Source organism: Neofelis nebulosa, chromosome 7 (assembly GCF_028018385.1).
Source record: "Neofelis nebulosa isolate mNeoNeb1 chromosome 7, mNeoNeb1.pri, whole genome shotgun sequence".
NCBI lineage: Eukaryota > Metazoa > Chordata > Mammalia > Carnivora > Felidae > Neofelis > Neofelis nebulosa.
In genome coordinates this window covers 45100409-45119663 of record NC_080788.1, presented here as the reverse complement: position 1 = coordinate 45119663, position 19255 = coordinate 45100409, and the positions used below count along the sequence as shown (strand labels likewise).

Genomic DNA, 19255 nt, shown 5'->3' with positions numbered 1-19255 from the left:
ACATAGTATATGAGGGCTTTGTTCATCTATCTACTTGAAATCAAGACCCAGGCATCTCTGTTTCCATATACACTTATGTGTACACATCCGAGTGTGTTCTAACACCCCACTCTGTAAGTGACAGATGAGGAAGCAATTACAGGCATAGTGTCCAAACAGGTGAGACTTCTGCTCCACCTGGAACTCAGTCCTACCAGCTCCCAGATCCTTTTAGAAAATTGGAGAAATAAAGCACTCCCCTCATGGCTCACTACAAAAGACTGCAAGTCTAGTTGGAAAAAAGCATTTTAATGCACATGAGATAACAGAAGCCAGATTCTTCCAATTGTTTGAGTAGGTGGGGGTTGGAGCTATAGAAGGCCTTGACCTGCAACTCTCAGAACCCTGGTGGTCATGTCAACCCCAAGAAAAGAAATGTCTTTTCCAGAAGCCTTCCAGCTCACCTCCACTGTGGCTACGAGTGAAAGCCGTTAAGTCAAACAGGAACTGCAGGAAGCCACGCTTACTGCACTGTCCAAGAATAAATCAAAAGCTTTTAATAGCAAGAAGTTAAAAATAAAACATCCCGTCCTTAAAAATAAAATTTCCTAACACTGCAACAAAATAAAGGATGAACAAATGCTGGGTTGTTCCTTAACCACTAGAGCACAAGCAAGGAAAAAGCTCACAAAGGCTCTTTAAATAGTGGGAACATGGCATGTTGAAGATAGCCTAGTAGACCAAATGAACTACTAACTAAGCCCAAGAATTCAAGTATATATATATTTTTTAAGAATGAGGAGAACCTACCAGGATCAATCCTAAGGGAAGTCTAGGGTCCTCAGATTAGAAACATCTTATCAAGAGCTAGCAGAAGTCATAAAGATGAAATGAGTTGCTACATATAAAGAACTACAGGCCTGGCACAAAGCAAACATTCTAGAAATGAGACATGTTGTTGATAATCCCTAGTCCCTCCTAACTTTCTGTTCCCAGCAGTGCTCCCTCCATACTCTCTGGTTGGAGGAGGGCATATAGTCTTTATGGTTGAGCTCCAAGCACTCCAGGGGGCCATGAAGTGTGTGAGTGATGACTTACAAGGATGTAAGAGGAAAACCTCGGATATCCAAGGAAAACCTGGCTCTTGCTGGGATTAGCCAGAATCCATTAAAAGAAAAAGCAATGGCTGAGGAAATGAAATGGAACAAGGAATACCCTCCATCCCTGAAATTGCTTGTACCTTTTTGGTCCTTCTCTGGTAGGCGAAGGCAATATCCTGTCTCTGTTCATTGCTGCGGTTGGTCAAAATGTTGACGATGGTGACCTCATCCACACCTACGGAGATACAAGTTGTGAGTAGTTAATAACCCATGTGCTCTAGTCTTCTGGGCTTATATTGAAGGTTTCAAGCAGTTTTTTCAAACTGTTTTCCAAATACTGTTTTCCAAACTGTAATGCCAAGACATCAAGGTTTGTTCTTTTTGTCAGTATCCTCCACCCAATGTGTTTACCAAATTTTTATCCTGACAGCCTCAAACCTCAAGTCTAAATGGACCTTTTCAATATCTGCATTTAAAAATAAACTACTTTATTCATAAATTGGTTTCTGGAATCAACCGTGGGAGGTGTGTTTGTGGGGCTTTGGCAGTCAAATGGAACAACAAAGATTTAGGAGGATTTTAAATGAAGGTCCCCAAATTGCCATTTAACTGGGGATTTAATAGACAGTAACTGTGAACTGAATTAATTGAGACAATTATTTATATTTATTGCAGGATTACAGCTATATAAGCAGCTAGGTATAATTTCTATAATTATAGAAACTGTCATGACAAATGAGTCAGATTTAATATGGCAGTTGTATTTTAATAGCATAATTGATTAATGCAATCATACTTATTGAAGACTAAATTGTTTTTTAAGGAAAATAAATGTTCCACTGCTTTTAATCTTCAGTAGCAATTTTAATAATCAATTTTATAACTTTATTAAAAAGAGTAAGTGGTTTAATCTAAATTAAATCTAAATTGGGAGTTATGAAGTGCCACCAAAATATTTTAGTACCTATTTTAATTGGAACATGTGTATTTACAAAGATAAGAATGCCTTCTTGTATCTGAAAGTTTCCAATTTTATAACAGAAATACTCCTAAAATGCCATTTAACTTAAGAAAGCACGATTTTAAGAATTCAGAAAGTGAAAGGCCTCCCTCCTGACTGATTCTGAACTTTGTTCAGTAAAAGCAAGAGTCTTTTTGCCATAACTGGATAGGTAATTCTTGGGTGAGGGAGAGAACAGCAAAGCCCAAAAGGTCACATGCAAACCGCAAACAGCTTTGCCTAAAGGAAATCAGAGGAGCCCCAAAACAACAGAAATGTTAGAACTATAATGCTTTGAGGCAGAGGCAATAAGCCAACTGATAGAGAAGGAGTCCTCAACTCTCAAGCATATTAGATCAAAATGCATTAGGTTAGATTTTCTGGGTATAAAAATAAGTAACATTTATTTTTGTATTTATATACTCATTTCAGAGTGAGTTCATACCAGTATGTTGGTCACTTATCTTAAGTGCAGCATCTATAACTTTAGTTCCGATTTTGAAAGTACCAATGTCAACAGATTAACGCAACTGCTATATATGAGATGCAGTTTTAAAGACGCTTATTTCAGCATTAGAGAGAGTATCAAAAATTAAGGGGGAAAAAAAAAGCCCTATGTCCAATAAGAGATCTATTACATAAGTGTTCTTCTGTCCATACAATGGGATACTACCATCCTTCAAAATGATGTCATAAAATATTAATTGATGTGGAAAACGTCCATAATAAACTGTTAAGTAAAAAAAAAAAAAAAAAGAGAGAGAGAGAAAACACAGATGGCAAAGCAATATATACAGTGTAACCCAATTTTTGTAAAATGCATGTGTACCTACAAGAAAAGATCTAGAAACCTTTATACCAAAGTTTTAATAGCGCTCCTGTAGGTGGTAGGATTACGGCTACTGTAAAGTTTTCTTTCTTTTGATTACATGTACCTTCAAAGTTCACTGTAATATCATAAAAAGGGTTCTTTTACATACAGAGTAGTGACATGCAGTCATTGATCTAGAATCGACTAGTGACCTCCCATCAAAAGGTCCCTAGCATGGTTCTAAATACCTTAATTAGAATGAAACACAATATGCATAATAATTACAAACTTCATCCATATAATTCTCGTCAGTTTCCAAAATATCCTAACACAAACTATCATTCTTCACAACTACCCAGTGAGGATAGGTATTCCTCTTTCTAGTTTGTAGATGAAGAAGCTGAAGCTCAAAGACATTCCAACTATTACAGGCGTAAACATATGCCTTCTTTGGGTCTCAGTTTCTACATCTGCACAAGAAAGGCACTTGAAAAATGACCCCAGTTCTGCTTCCAGGAAATACTAACAGATACAATCTTGCGAGCCTACCCACACCTGTGTTCTCTCTCTCACTCTCCTTAAATATTCTATGGCTCTAACTTCATGTTAGGAAAACCATTGTTTACAAATGTGTTTTTGCTTTACATTCAACTTTCTTACCCAAATCTGAAAATGCTAGAAAACAACAAAATCAATCATACCCTCAAACCTCAATTCTAGTATTTCCTGAAAACAATTTTAGGGCCGCTGACCTGAATGCATGCAACAACACTGACCCATAAAAATTCTTCTCCCTTGGGGCGCCTGGGTGGCTCAGTCGGTTGAGCGTCCGAGTTCGGCTCAGGTCATGATCTCACAGCTCGTGAGTTCGAGCATCGAGTCGGGCTCTGTGCTGACAGCTCAGAGCCTGGAGCCTGCTTTGGATTCTGTGTCTCCCTCTCTCTCTGCCCCTAAGCCACTCACATTCTGTCTCTGTCTCTCTCAAAAATAAATAGACATTTAAAAAAAATTAAAGAAAAAAAATTCTTCTCCCTTGGAAACAAATGCCAAGTTTATGTTTGTGGTCCTAAGCCCACGTGAATTAGAATCACACGAAGGACTTATTAAACACAGAGCCCCTTGGGCCACACCTGAGATCTACTGATTAAGACTCTCTAGGACTTTAGACCAAGGAAGCAGCATTTCCACCAGCTCCCTGGTGAATTTTTATTCGAGAAGCACCAAGAGACGGGTAAGTGTGAGGAATGGAAAGATCTTTAGTAATCTGCTTACGAAGAAGACTCTTAAGTCACTGTACCGATTGCTTTTGTGAGGTACAGGATCCACGACAATTTCAGGGAAAGAAATGCTTACCTTTGTCCAAATAACCCAGGTAAGAAATAACACCTGACGAGTTCACTGCACAAACTGCAGTGTAGTCCCACGCTCTTAGTCAATGAAACAACCTTTTGCCTTTCTGTTCACAATAGCTAAGCACCCAGCCAACAGAATCCGAACTCAATCCAATTATTGGAAATCCCCGTAAAGAGCCTGAGTGGTTGACCTGGATCTCATGTAGGTGGCAGCAGCTATGATAGTCTGAAAGAATCTAAATGTATTTTACTGAAATGATTTATCAAGCAAACAGCCTGCTGAGCATCCAACATGCTGGGACCCCTTACAAGTGAACAATCTGATCCATTACACAAATGCTAATGGAAGCAACTACAAAGAAATAGAAGCTATTTCTGCAAGTGAAAGCCCCCTCTCCCTTCCTAGAACCTCACCCACATAAGCCATTTCTCCCATACCTTTGTCTGCAAGGTTCAAATTGAACTGGAAAGAGGAAAAAAAAATCATGGAGTCCAGGATCAATTGCCTAGTCAAAGCCACTTAAGGCATATCCAGTGTCCTAACACCAGAATACACATTTCTGTCAGTGGGATTTAACCATCTTATCTTCAGAACGCTGCTGCTTCCTTTCAACTTGCTCTCATAATTGGTGAGGCAGTTTATTCCTGTGGAAAATAATTCAGTGTAGGTTGAAGCTGCAAGGGTCATACGGTTACTCACCATTTCTGCCCAGGACATGGCTGAAGGATGAGGACTGAGCACTCAGCTACCTATGTCAGGACAATCATCGTCAACAGTGCATAGCAAGTGCCAGTACACTAGGAAAGCTTTGAATTTAATATATTTAACGTAAGTGCAAATGCTTGGAAGATGAGGCTCTGCCCCCCTAGATTTGCACCTTCAGACCTCTTAGGTTCCAGTACGTAAGGAACTGTTTGCTGGGCAGAAGGACCCAGGTTCTAATAGAAACTGTGTGGGCAGGGCAATAGCATAAAGAAAAAACAACAACAACAAACTTGAATAATGTTTCTTTTCCGTCCCATTCCTCTTGTGTTTCATGTGGAAGGCCAAAGTAATGGAAGCCAAAGGCTCACAATGGGAAACAGTGATGTGGGCGGGGGAGCCTACAGAATGTGGCTGAGAACACAGTACATTCTGTGTTCCAGGCTGATTTTTTTTTTTTTTAATTTTTTTTTTTTCAACGTTTTTTATTTATTTTTGGGACAGAGAGAGACAGAGCATGAACGGGGGAGGGGCAGAGAGAGAGGGAGACACAGAATCGGAAACAGGCTCCAGGCTCTGAGCCATCAGCCCAGAGCCTGACGCGGGGCTCGAACTCACGGACCGCGAGATCGTGACCTGGCTGAAGTCGGACGCTTAACCGACTGCGCCACCCAGGCGCCCCAGGCTGATTTTTTTTTAATTTCTTTTCAAAACTAATAGAAGTTGAAAGTTTCAAGATTGGCTAAGGAACTAAGACACAAATTTATTTGGCTCCTGATGGGAAACACTACAGTAAATTTCATAAGCACCGATGCCGTTCATGAAAATGGTCGGCTAATCTCATCAGCTAACTAACTACAAACATGTTTCCACTGCTCCTTAGCTGGGGCATCCGAAAGGTCAGTCACTGTTCAAAATGCCAGTCAACGAAGCAGTCAGCATGTTGCTTACGAAGAAGACTTGTAAGTTACTTCCACCAACTGCTTCTGTGAGGTATAGGGTCAACGACAATTTCAGGGAAAGAAACGCTTACCTTTGTCCAAATAAGCCAGGTAAGAAAGAACACCTGAAGCTCGCTGCACAAACTGCGGCACCACATGATGCCACAGGGAGGCGCCGCTGACGGCAGAGTTCAAGCTGGAACCATCTGCCATATTTTTTTTAGACATAAAGAACACTTGCTGTCTAAAATAATGGCCAACTCCAAAACCATAAAATCAGCCTCCTGGAGTTCCCTCCTCTCTGCGGGTAGAAACCCCAACTCAGCTCCACATCTGGCATTCCATGGAAAATGCGTCTTTATTGTCCATGGCAAGGAACCAAGAGGCCATTCTGAACAGGATGCTGACTCACATCTGCCAAGACACATTGACTGCACAAAGAAAATGGATTTCATTTTGTTTGATGAAGGCTCAGGAGTCCCTCAGGGCATGGCTGATTGGTTAGAAAATTAAACTGCCCAGATCCCCTCCTTATCTAGATGTGGGAAAAACCATGCCTCAGCTTAGATTACTGGAGGTACGGGTATCAAACCTCAGAAGAAATCACCTTTGCAACATGAAGGTCAGCGGCAGGCCACAGAGAAAGGAGAGGGCCACAGATCCATGGGTGTGGACATATTTTTTTTTTATCATAATAATATCAGCCACTCACTGAATACCTACCATGTGCCAAGCATGTTCCTAAGTACTTCGCACAATTCTACCATGTACTTTTCACCACATCCCTAAGAGGTGGGTGTTACTGCACATCTTACCGATGTGGAAACAAATGCTCATACAAGGCAAGGACATGCCCAAGGTCACACAAGCAAGTCACCTGCAGAGTTGGAATTCAAACCAGGATTAAAGACCCAGGCTCACTGCATCGGGCTATCCTGCCTCCTGGTATAGAAAATTATCCAAAATTTAGTAAGATCAGAGGAAGAGAGCACGTCCTCCCAGTGTGGCTAACAGGGCCTTCCAAGGCGCTTCTCCATGGCATGCTCACACTCAACCTGCTAGTTACTACTGTAGGGCACAGGCTCCATGGGGTTACACGTTAACTTGGGAGATTATGGTCCAAAGGTTAGGGCTTCAGTGCCCTATAGGACATTAAAGGTCTTGTAACCAGCCCAGCAATCCTTATCCCTACACTCTTTTCTCAATGCCTATAAACGTTTACCCAGTCTTTCAAACGTCTCTTTGAACTAGTCTTATCTCCTTTGAGTTAAATAAATATTTGGCACGTGTTCATCCCAAAGCTATATGAGTCATGTTGGTACCTTTTTGAAATTACACTTCAATACTTCTTCATATCACACTCCTCCATCTAGCTCCTAAAAAGGATATGGGACAGTATTGTGTCTATATGTCTATAGCACTGGACTTACTATTTAGTACATACAAATGTACACACATTTAATAACCTGTAGACAATGATTTGCCACTCACTAACAGTGCATGGCCACTGAAGAGATATCCCAACTGAGGTTTTTTTAAAAGAAAGAGCTAAAAGACTCTCTCTTCCAGATAGCCATTACTAACTTGGGGAGAGAAGGGCAGCCCCTTCCCAACAGGGCTAATATGCCAAGTCATCTGTTTCCTGAAAGTGACTTCAGGGACAGAGAAGCACACACACATGTACGTACACACACACACACACACACACACACACACACACACAGTTGCCCAAAAGTATCCTTCCCACCATCAGCCACAGTGTTGCCTGGCCCAGAATTCCTGCTCTCGGAGGCACCCCGTGGGATCACACTCAGCAAACGTGAGCACTCGGTGTCCAGAGGGTCCCGCCAGGAACTGGACATTCAAGTGGACAACAAAGACAAAAAAGGGAGACATCTAGATCAGTGGCAGTGACATATGCTTTGGAAATTATGTGGGGCTCAGAACTGTACTATCTGGGGCATGTTAGTTATCTCCCTGGCCTCGGTTTCTTGCTCTGTAAAACAGATCATGAGAACATTTACTGGGATGCAAAAAGAAAGGACAGGCTGAGTTAAAGCCTGGGAACATGTCTACTACCTTCTCCACTCAGCTTCTGTCACAGGCCTGGCTCTTGTCTGCATTCGGTTTTGAGTCAATGACAATAAGGGCAAAGAGAGGACAGGGAACACTTTTGCCGTTAGCACTCATTAGATTAGTTTTCATGATAACCTGTGGCAGCTGCCTGAGAGAGGAGAAAGAAAACAAGTACAGGGTGGAAGGTGGATGGGGAACCCCGGCGCCTCTCCCAACACTGGCACCGACAGGGAATGGTTCTGACTCAAGCAAAGTGTGGTTTAGCTAAGCACCTAAGAAGAAGGTTTGGCCCCCAAATCAATTTTCTTCTATTTCCATTCTGCTCTGGTCTCACCTCTGAGGAGTCCCTTAGAAAGTATGTCCGTGCCATCCATTGGTACTCCCAGTGTGCATACACTTCAACAATCTAGAACCCCGTCTGCCTTCCATGCATAGTTACATTTCTGAAATACTCTACAGGACCAGCAGGAAAACACAAAGTAGGCCACCATTCCAAATTCAAGCCAAATCAAAATGTAAATGAAGGACGACCTGTCAAGTGCGAGCATCATCTTGTATCCTGCTATTCTATTAGCCTCAGGAGAGAAAATTTTAAAATCTGAACAGATGCACGAGGAACCAGCATACCCACCCTTAACTCGACTGACAGTGAAGAAGTCACTATTTACTGTCTTAGCATTGCTAACACCAAAAAAAAATCTGGTTCCTTCCATTGTCCCTATGTAGAACTGATATTTGGATTTCCTCAGGGGAAAAAAGTAAATTTTTACAAAAAAAGAAAAGAGCTGAGAGGCAGGCAATCAAAGCTAATGCCTACGGTTAGACAGGCACCAGGGACTCCAGCACCCATGTTTTGCAGACTTCTTGGCTCAGGTTTGGCATCTATATACCCATGTAGACAAAGATCATTTTGAAGAAAATCACAAAATCTGTGCTCAGAGTAAAGGTGGCCATGACTCAGCACTGGCGCCTCTTTGTTCCCAGTGCTGCTGTAAGATGAGAACTCAGCCGAAAGTAAACTTGATCACAAAGGGAAAAGTCCTCAGTGAAGGGAAGGTTCCCTTCCTCCTGTTTCCTCACAGGAGGGTGGGGAGGCCCTGGGCTGCATGGGTCACAAAGACCTTCCTCACGAGTACACTCCTCAGGCTTAAGGGTTCCTCACGAGTACACTCCCTCAGGCTTAAGGGTTCTTGTAGGTTTGGGCCCTCACCTCCCACTCCCCTCTTAAGAGAGAAGCCACCTTTCACAGCCAGTCTGCCTCCTGGCATCTTCGAGAGACTATATTCCTAACTGCTGTCTCAGCTGGACGAATATCCCTCCAGGTGTGCAGGTGAACCAAAAATACACGTCCCGGCCTGCTTTCCACTGGCATGGAATGTTAGGACTTTGGGCCATGCTGGAAAACATGGTTCCTTTTCAAAAATATAAGAGAAAACTAAGTGCAAAAACTTGCTGCAGTTATGCTTCTCTATACTTGTGCTTAGGAGAAGGGGGAAAAATCACCCGCTTTTGCATCCCTTCCGGAGAACACAAATACTGCTAAAATCAAAACTGGCAATAATAACAGGGCAACTCATTTCCCTCCCCTTCTAGAGAGAGAGAGAGACCGAAGCTGTAGCCGTCTCTTGGCACTTACACTAACTCTGGGGTTGTGCTGCTTCTAATTACAATCTATTTTATGGAGTCTGGATTCGTCCTTTTCTAATTTAGCTGACTTTCCTTTCTAGTTATTTGGACCCATATGGTAAACCATTCACAGCTGTGTTGTACACTCTATAGTATATATTTAACCCAGGGCCAATCTAGACCAAGAGACTCCTACAGATTTAAGTCTCAGAAACCTCTTGTTAATTAACCAATATTACTACTTTTGCACAGCCTTATTCGATTTCTAACTAGACATAAATTAAGGTAAGTAATTGCATAGTCTACCTCAAGCCAGAGTATACACAAAACAATCATGCATTTGGTTTAGGTGACATACTCAAGAGATACTAAGATCCCTTCAAACTAAAAACAAGGCAGACTCACAAGCGTGAGCTAAATTCATTTTGTGAAAACAGATCAAAGCTCACTAGGGAACTGTTATCCTTCCTGGATACTGTCCAGATTCTGGAATTGTCCTCTGCTGCCTCATCTCACTCCCTGCTCTGCACTCACCTGTGTGTGGTCTGGGATCTGTGCACATTTGACTACACTTTAAATATAGGTTAAATATTTACCTTCTCACACAGTCTCAGGGGCCATGTTAAATCAGATTAAATAAGTTTAATGAAATAAAGTCCTTGCCTTCAAGGAACTCACATTCTGGTCGGAGAGACAAATCCATACATAAATAGCTACAACACAGTATGACAAGAGCTGTAAATGACTTACATGAAGTATCTAAGACAAAGACCAAGGAATAATTGATTCTGCCTCCTCCTCAGAGAAAACTTGGAGAAGAAGCTGTGTACGGGCTCATGCTGAGAGGTGAGTGGGAGCTGCTTGGGGATAGAAGTGGGCTAACACTCCCACTAGATGGGGACTGCACACTCCCATCAGAGTAAAGGCTCTGAACAGCCTGGAGAAGCAGCTAGAAAGAGAATCTGCAATGGATGAGGCAAGGTGACCCATTAAGAGGACAGATGCCATAACAGGCCAGGTGAGAGGATATGACTGAGGGGAAGGAAGGCTAATAACTGCTTCTGGTCCTCACGACTAGTCCAGACAGTAGTAGCAGCCCACTGTTCTCACCCAGTCCTGCCCCTCCCTCAAATTCCTCCAACTTCAGGCCTGTTCCCGTTTACCATCTTTTTTTTTTAATGTTTATTTTTGAGAGAGAGAGAGAGAGAGAGAGAGAGCGCACAAGAAGGAAAGGGACAGAGAGAGGGAAACAGGATCTGAAGCCAGCTCCACACTGACAGCAGAGAGAGTGATGCAGAGCTTGAATCCATGAACCGCGAGATCACGACCTGAGCTAAAGTGGGAAGCTTAACCAACTGAGCCACCCAGGCACCTCTGCCATCCTTTGTTCAACAGCAGCTGCAGAAGCCTCCCCACAGGTGACTCGCTCCCAGCTCTCCTTCCTGAGAGTACCTGCACTAAAGGGAAGTCTATGGTCAGTCAGATGGAGCAGAACACGCCCAGTGAGCTCGGTACGTGGCACACACTTGCACATGTGTGCACATACACTGAGGTGACCTGATCTAGGAGGGGAGGCCCAGAGAGTCATCTCGTCATGGTCCTTTGCCCTTTGTTTAGGTCAGCATTTGAGGCTTACCCTTTGTTTCCATTGATGTCAAGGAAACAGCAATTATGGAGCATGGTGACCTCCCGATAAAGGGTTTGAGGTGGGAGTGGGGTTAAGGTGTGGCACGAGCTTCTTAATTACACTTAAGGTAGAAGGTATTTTAAATGGGAAGCGCAACTATTAATTAGCTCACTTTTTAAAAGTAGTGTTAGTTATCTACAAATATCAAGAGGAAGGAGAAAGGAACAAAGGGATGTTACTTTCCCAACTAGTGACTTCATTTGTCTGTAATTAAATGTATTGCCTTCCATTTATGAAGATGATGTGTGCCACCATAGCAAATTTGGAGAATACAGAATGTGCTGAAAGTGCAATAGAGGAAAAGAATCAATTATACAACTGACACCTTTAAGGTGAATGTATGTTAATATGGGCATTCCAGGGACTCCTGGGTGGCTCAGTTCGCTGAGCGTTTGACTTCGGCTCAGATCATGATCTCACGGTTGGTGAGTTTGAGCCCCGCGTCAGGTTCTGTGCTGACAGCTCGGAGCTTGGAGCTGCTTCGGATTCTGTGTCTCCCTCTTTCTTTGCCCCTCCCCCGCTCACGGGGGCACGCTCTCTCAAAAATAAGTAAACATTGGGGCGCCTGGGTGGCGCAGTCGGTTAAGCGTCCGACTTCAGCCAGGTCACGATCTCGCGGTCCGTGAGTTCGAGCCCCGCGTCAGGCTCTGGGCTGATGGCTCGGAGCCTGGAGCCTGTTTCCGATTCTGTGTCTCCCTCTCTCTCTGACCCTCCCCCGTTCATGCTCTGTCTCTCTCTGTCCCAAAAATAAAAAAATAAAAAAAACGTTGAAAAAAAAATTTAAAAAAAAAAAAAAAAAAAAAAAAAAATAAGTAAACATTAAAAAAAAATTAAAATGAGCATTCTAAAATGTTGGTGATGGTTGCAAAACTCGGTGAATACACTAAGAAACTGAATTGCACATTTAATATAGGTGAATTGTATGTATGTGAACTGTATCTCTGTAAAAATTGCTCATAAATCTCATTTTTCACATTTCTGTGACATTCTACAGATATTCTATGTAACACAGAAGGAGTCACCACAACTTACTAAGTCATTCTCCAACTAGAAGAGACCCGGGGTTTTCACCACCATAACTAATGCTGATATTAACATCTTTGGTACACTGAGCTCTACATGAATATCACTTCCTTTCTTCTCAATAGTTTCCTGGATTTAAGGTTCCCAAACATACTGACAATCCACAAATTATTTTAAGGGGCCAAGAGAACTAACACAAGAAAATTCAGTTACTCGGTAAAATTACCAGGTACCAAAAGTAAACAATTAAGTGGTCCTAAGTGGAATCACTAGGCATTAAATCCGGAAGAGAAGAAGACAGGGGATCTGAACCTGGACCACAAATATGACAGGTATCCGATATCGATAGAATCCCAACTACAAAATGTTCTTCACGTCTGAAAATAACTTATGGCAAAGAAAAAAAGTCCAATCCTTGCAGGTGGGTGGCACGAGATCAGGGTGTTTAAGAACACAGGCCTGGGGCTGAACAAAGCTGTTCAAACCCCAGTCTGAACCAAGGCCAAGAGACCTGAAACATGTTAACCCTAAATTGTGTCACCCATAAATCCGAGAGGATACAACACTATGTCAGGATCAATTTGAAGTTCACCTAAGAAGAACATTCCTAAAGTGCTTGGTGCAATGCCTTCCCATAATGAGCGCTCAATAAATGGTGGCAACCATATTAGTGATGCCAGCTGCTTCTGACCAAACTGGAATGCAGGAATCCAATTCTTAGCCCTCCAGACGTTTCTGTTTAGAAACTACAGTATTTTCCTACTAACGCAGAAAGGGCCTGAAGGTATTTTTATTACCCTGGGAGTTTCAGCTGTTACCAGAGTTCATTTGCACAATCTTTACATTCCAGTGTGCTTAGAAGCTTTCTCATGCAGGGATGAAAGCAGCCTTTGTCTCAAGCTTGTAAAAGGCACCATCTTTGTCAGATGAGTTAACTGTTGGGTGAGTGCAGTGTGTTTCTACAGTGGCCTGTCAAGAACCCCCAGGAATGTAGGCACACCCAAATAGGGAGATAAGGCGAGTGTTAGGACAGCGGATCCTGTGTGTTAAGGTAACATGTTTTGCACATTTTGAGCACTGTCTCTATGGCAGGCTCCACTCATACCTCACAACAACTGGGGGAGAAGAAAAAAACACCAAAACTTTGTGAAGTGTAACTTTGATTAGCTCTACGTTATAGGAGGAAACTGAAGCTTAAGGAAGTCAAGTGTTTTTCCGGAGTCAGAGAGCTAGTAAATTAGTGGCAGAGCCAAGGTGGTAAGTGAGCCACAATGGAACATGCACTCACCCACTACACACTTCAGCTCCAGCGAAGAGAAAGGTCTGTGGTGAGATTAGCCCTGCAAGTTTTTTTTAACTGTTTATTTATTCATTTTGAGAGAGACCACTGGAGTGCATGCATGCCCATGCACATGCGCAGGGGAGGGGCAGAGAGACAGAATCCCAAGCAGGCTCCGTGCTCAGTGGGGAGCCAGACGACGGGCTCGGATCTCGCAAACCATGGGATCATGACCTCAGCTGAAATCAAGAGTCATACACTTAACCGACTGAGTCCCCCGGGAGCCCCAAGGCCTGAAAATTTTAGTCTCATTTTCTGATTAGTGGCTTCCTGACTTCCCAATCCAGCCTTTGACAAGTATGGTCATTTAAAAGCATCAAGAAAAGAAGACTCATATTAAAGGTCTAATTTGGATGCTTCTTTACTCTCCCTTCAGTTGTCCAGGCAGCCTTTCTGGGAGGTTCCCAGTGTCCTCACACAATGTAAGGTGCAAATCCTTGTGTCCTGTTAGAGCCACAGGATGTAAAAGATTTTTCTCCTCTCCATCCTGTCTCTAGAAACAAAGTCACCAGTTTCTCTGAGGTTTTAGGAAAGATGACCATGTAATTTATCCCACAGAACAATTCTGAGAGTGACAAGGGGCACAATCAGTAAATAACGTAGACATAAATAAGCCAGGTCATATGATCATCCTCGTTTTAGGTTCCTAGGTAATCCTGTTTGAAGTTCCCAGTCTGGGGGCGCCTGGGTGGTGCAGTCGGTTACGCGTCCGACTTCAGCCAGGTCACGATCTCGCGGTCCGTGAGTTCGAGCCCCGCGTCAGGCTCTGGGCCGATGGCTCGGAGCCTGGAGCCTGTTTCCGATTCTGTGTCTCCCTCTCTCTCTGCCCCTCCCCCGTTCATGCTCTGTCTCTCTCTGTCCCAAAAATAAATAAAAAACGTTGAAGTTCCCAGTCTGTCAGTGACCTGAATGCAACTTGTACAAGAGTGTCCCTAAGTTAAAACACTCTACTGTGAAGAGAAAACCACTCATCAGCACAGGTAGGAACCAGCAACTGTTCTGGTTGCTGGGTCACATCCACATTTCAGTCTAGCCCCTCAGGGAAAGGAAGTGCTTTGTCCAAAAGGGGGAAGAATGCAGTGAATCACAAGCATCACCACACTAATCACAATGTTCCAGGGATTTGGGGGGTGGGGGGACCCCAAAGACACGTGCTTCATTAACATAAGCCAGAGCCTGAAGAGAAAACAGCACGATGATGACCTGAACAAGTTCGTGCTCAGCTCCGCCCAATTAAATGCTTCATCTGCTGTATTTCTAAATTTTTTTTTTTCAACGTTTTTTATTTATTTTTGGGACAGACAGACACAGAGCATGAACGGGGGAGGGGCAGAGAGAGAGGGAGACACAGAATCGGAAACAGGCTCCAGGCTCCGAGCCATCGGCCCAGAGCCTGACGCGGGGCTCGAACTCACGGACCGCGAGATCGTGACCTGGCTGAAGTCGGACGCTTAACCGACTGCGCCACCCAGGCGCTCCTCATCTGCTGTATTTCTAAGGGAAGCTCATATGCCCCCAGCCCTCTCTTACTCATCCTAGAACTTGAGGAAACACTCATTCTGACAGCTTTTCTAATTCAAGCTCCAGGCAGAAGAAGGGGCGTAACTAATAGGGTTAAAAAAAAGGTCTGAATTTTTTGTTCATTAGATCAATCTAAAAGCAAAGCAGTAAAAATCTCCCAGCATTTTTCCAACAAATGTAACAAAATTCAAGGGGATCCAGGACAAAAAAAGGCTCTTTCGGATCACCATGACCAACCTCTTCCTTATAAAAGAGGCGCTGAGGCCTCCAAGTGAAGAGTTGAGCCCAAAACACACATGCAGGGGATCAGGCCTCATGGCTCTCAGCTTACACCTATTCCCATGTTACTGGGCTACTTGCTTAAAATACTTTCTCATGTTTCAAGTCTTCTCTTCAAAGTGGGGAAGGAAGAGGGAGGGAGGGAAGGAGGGGTGGGGTGGAGTGGGGAAGGCATAGATCCACTCCATCAAGGCTCGATGACAATTTCAAATGGGCAGTATATGGAGATTTGAGGGAGAATGAAGAGACAACAAAAATGCCTCAATCAGAGCCTGACAAGAGGAAGACAAAAGTCACCTACCTTTGGTCTTGATGGCCGTTTCAATGTTCAGAGCATCACGCTCAGCATCAAAATTGGTGTATGCTTTGACCGACCCGTATGCGCTTGGGGGAGTGGAGTGCTGAGGTTGAAAGACAAACACACTCAAGTCATAAACATTTCAAACCCTCCAGCTGAAACAGCCCTAAAATGGACTTTTTTCCATTGTTTCTTTAAACAATTCAAATCATTCGTAAACTAGGTAACTAGGGAAGTATCAATGTGCCCATCATACAGAGGATAAGAAACTTCATCATTTCTAATGAGAATTTGTCTTGAAAGGCTCAGCTACTTTAGAATACACCGTCTATTTCCACTTACCCTATTTCTGGTGCACACTCAAAAGCACACAACCCAGAAGTGGGCCTCCTGGCTCTCAGCTTAGGCCTATTCCCATGTTACTGGGCGTTTATCTGGTAAGGCTTTGGAAAGCATTAAACTAGGCCAGCAACAATGTGAAACAAGCTGAAAAGGTGGTAATGCCTGAATGACAAGTGTGTTTAGCCAAGTTTTTGCTACAGGCATATGAATTTCCACTGGGCCTGTAACACTGGGCTCACAATTCTTTAAAATGTAAATGTAAAATGCTGGCCTGCTTATTTTAGACTATCAGATAAGCGAGGGAAGCCATGGCACTAAGGTGGTCAGGCCTCACGGCCCACAACCTCTTTCTGCTCACCAAGTTCCTGCTCCTCTCTCTCTCCATTCCCTCTCCTCTGCTATCTTTAACACTATGCCTTGAACCCTATGCCTACCACTCTTCTTATTTTCTTATCGCCTTTTAAACAATACCCTCTCCCTTTTCCAATGATCTGATGGCCCCACTCCCGCCCACCCCACCCCACCACCCCAGACTGAGGGAAGGACAGTAGAGTGCATCTACATCACTTCCTTCCAAAGCGTTAACTTCTCTCCTTCCTTGAGAGCTCTTGGAGCTTTCCTCCCTGCTACCTGGTCCCAAAGCAAAGGACAAGCAAAAGAAGACGGACACTGGTTTATGCTGTCAGTGGAACCATCCACCTTCAACATCAAGATTAGTCCATCCCCACCACTTACCCCAAGTACATAACAGCCATCATGATGTGATGACTTTGCCTTGCTTCGGTTTCTGGGAAGAGTCCCAGACCGAGGTGCCCTGACTTACCTTTCCACCCACGGGCAACACATTATGAGGCATCCCAGCACCCATTTCACTTGGTTTTATTAGCAGTGAGGTTTTACAGGTAAGTAACTATGATGCCATCCTCTCAAATATCTCCCAAGGCAAACCAGAAATCTGAGTTCAAGACTGGACAGAGTATTTCAAATTTTTTTTTTTTCAACATTTTTTATTTATTTTTGGGACAGAGAGAGACAGAGCATGAACGGGGGAGGGGCAGAGAGAGAGGGAGACACAGAATCGGAAACAGGCTCCAGGCTCCGAGCCATCAGCCCAGAGCCTGACGCGGGGCTCGAACTCACGGACCGCGAGATCGTGACCTGGCTGAAGTCGGACGCTTAACCGACTGCGCCACCCAGGCGCCCCTGGACAGAGTATTTCAAAATGTACTTGTGATCATCTTGGCCAAATACTGAATCCATGTAATATTTAAAACTCTGAAACACAATGGATTCCTAAAGTATTTTCCATCTAATTTTCCTCAACACTCCCGTAAGATTATATCAATGGAAATGAAACATACATTCAGGAAAAGGTAAGGACAGATGCTATTCTGAAGTAATACATTTATTATGGTGGCTATAAAATGTGTTTGGAAATCTAAGAAGAACATCTTAGATTATTAGATTATTATTATTATTATTAGATTATTAAAACATTATTAACAATAAAAAATCAATTATTTACATCAATTATTTCCAAAGGCAAGCATTCTGGTCATTGAGCCATATCATATAAGGCTTTATTTCTCAGGTCCTATGTTGTCTTATTCCAAAAACAACAGTGAGTAGGGAAAAGTTATAAATAATTTATAAATTTTCTAGAAACAAAACTAAATGGATAATTGAACCTATTACCTGTAAAATCCACTTGTTTGAAAATCCAATTATTGAGGAAAAGTGATTTTTTTTCTTCCTTCAAAATATGGGGGAAACTGGCCCCTGGGTGGCTCAGTCAGTTAAGCACCCAACTCTTGGTTTTGGCTCAGGTCATGATCTCACGATTCGTGGGTTTGAGCCCCAGGCTGGGCTCTGTGCTGACGGCTCAGAGCATGGAGCCTGCTTTGGATTCTGTGTCTCAGTCTCTGCCCCTCCCCTGCTCTCACTCTGTCTCTCTCTCTCAAAAATAAATAAACATTAAAAAATTTTTTAAAAAAATAACAAACGTCTAAGTCCTTGTCTAGAACAACTTCCTTTACACTGTAAGAAGTCCAAAACACACAAGGATCATTTTCAAGATGGCTGTAGCTTATGACAGTCATTAATAAAATGCCAGGGCATGACATTAAAAGACATGTATCATCATAACAATTACTACCATTGCCATGCTAAGTATACAGCAAGGTAAAACTCCAGCCACTCCAATGTCACTAGTGTGTGTTCAATTTTAATGTGATGCCCAAAAAGTTTCTAGTGCCATAACATTTCTATCAAATTGAACTACTAGGAACAGCAAAAGTAACGGGGAAGGAAAGGGGAACAAAGACGGGGAATGACTGTATTTTGTCCTCATTTTCCCTAGATGCACAAGGAAGGAGAGTAGCACAGTTATCCAGAGAGATGTCCAATTTGCAAAAATTACACAAAGTGAAAATGATATACTTACATCACCCTCCAAGCTGAGCTTGCAGAGAATTTCGTGAACAGTAGACATTTTGAAAGAAGCTGGGGAAAAAAAGTACAACAAGAAAATATTTATGAAGAGGCTTTCCTTTCCCCTGAAGCGCAGTGATTCATTATACTAATCTCTATTTCTTGGACCATTTCATCTGAGGATATTAGAGTAATTTTTGCAAATAGATTCAATTCCTATCTTATGATTGGGCAAATTAAAGCTGGGAGATGGTATGCCTTAGATTTGGGATGGACTACAGAAGTAGCCAGTCTTTCTCCTGTTCTGTGTAAACAGAACCTGGGGAGACTGATTTGTGAATATAAAAACATAATGCTCCCCAAGGCTAATGCAACCTGTTCAAACAGGATAAAACTGAGTCTTCCACTTCTCATAAAAAGTGATAAGCTTGTCAAACCAGCCACTGCTTCTGTATTTCTCACCAGTAATTTAACCTATGGAAAAGGATCTGAAAACCATGAGTGTGGCCTGAAATCAATAGCATTTGCACACTGGCCCATTCTATCCATACTTATTACTATCCATAGTTATTTTCTTAGCTCACTGATGTTTAGAAGATATTAAACTGTTTATGAAAAAGACAATGGACAGATTTTCTAACATTAACTCATTCCATAAAAGACTGATCCTTGTATTTAAGATTCAAAATGGCTGAAATGAAGTCATCTTCCAGTTAATACACTTAATCGGGCTGTGACACTATAGCCT

General features: G+C 42.8%; 1 protein-coding gene across 3 annotated transcripts in view; it reads right to left on the bottom strand.

Moving 5' to 3' along the window:
• ANXA2 (annexin A2) overlaps positions 1-19255 on the bottom strand; it is a 44133-nt gene that overhangs the window by 14099 nt on the left and 10779 nt on the right. For all 3 annotated transcript variants that reach the window (XM_058737534.1, XM_058737532.1, XM_058737533.1), the window contains 3 exons: positions 18521-18579; positions 15739-15838; positions 1220-1314 (listed from right to left, as the gene is read on the bottom strand). In XM_058737534.1, coding sequence (XP_058593517.1) covers positions 1220-1314; positions 15739-15838; positions 18521-18568 — 243 coding nt within the window. In that variant the 5' untranslated portion in view covers positions 18569-18579. The remainder of the gene's footprint in view (positions 1-1219; positions 1315-15738; positions 15839-18520; positions 18580-19255) is intronic.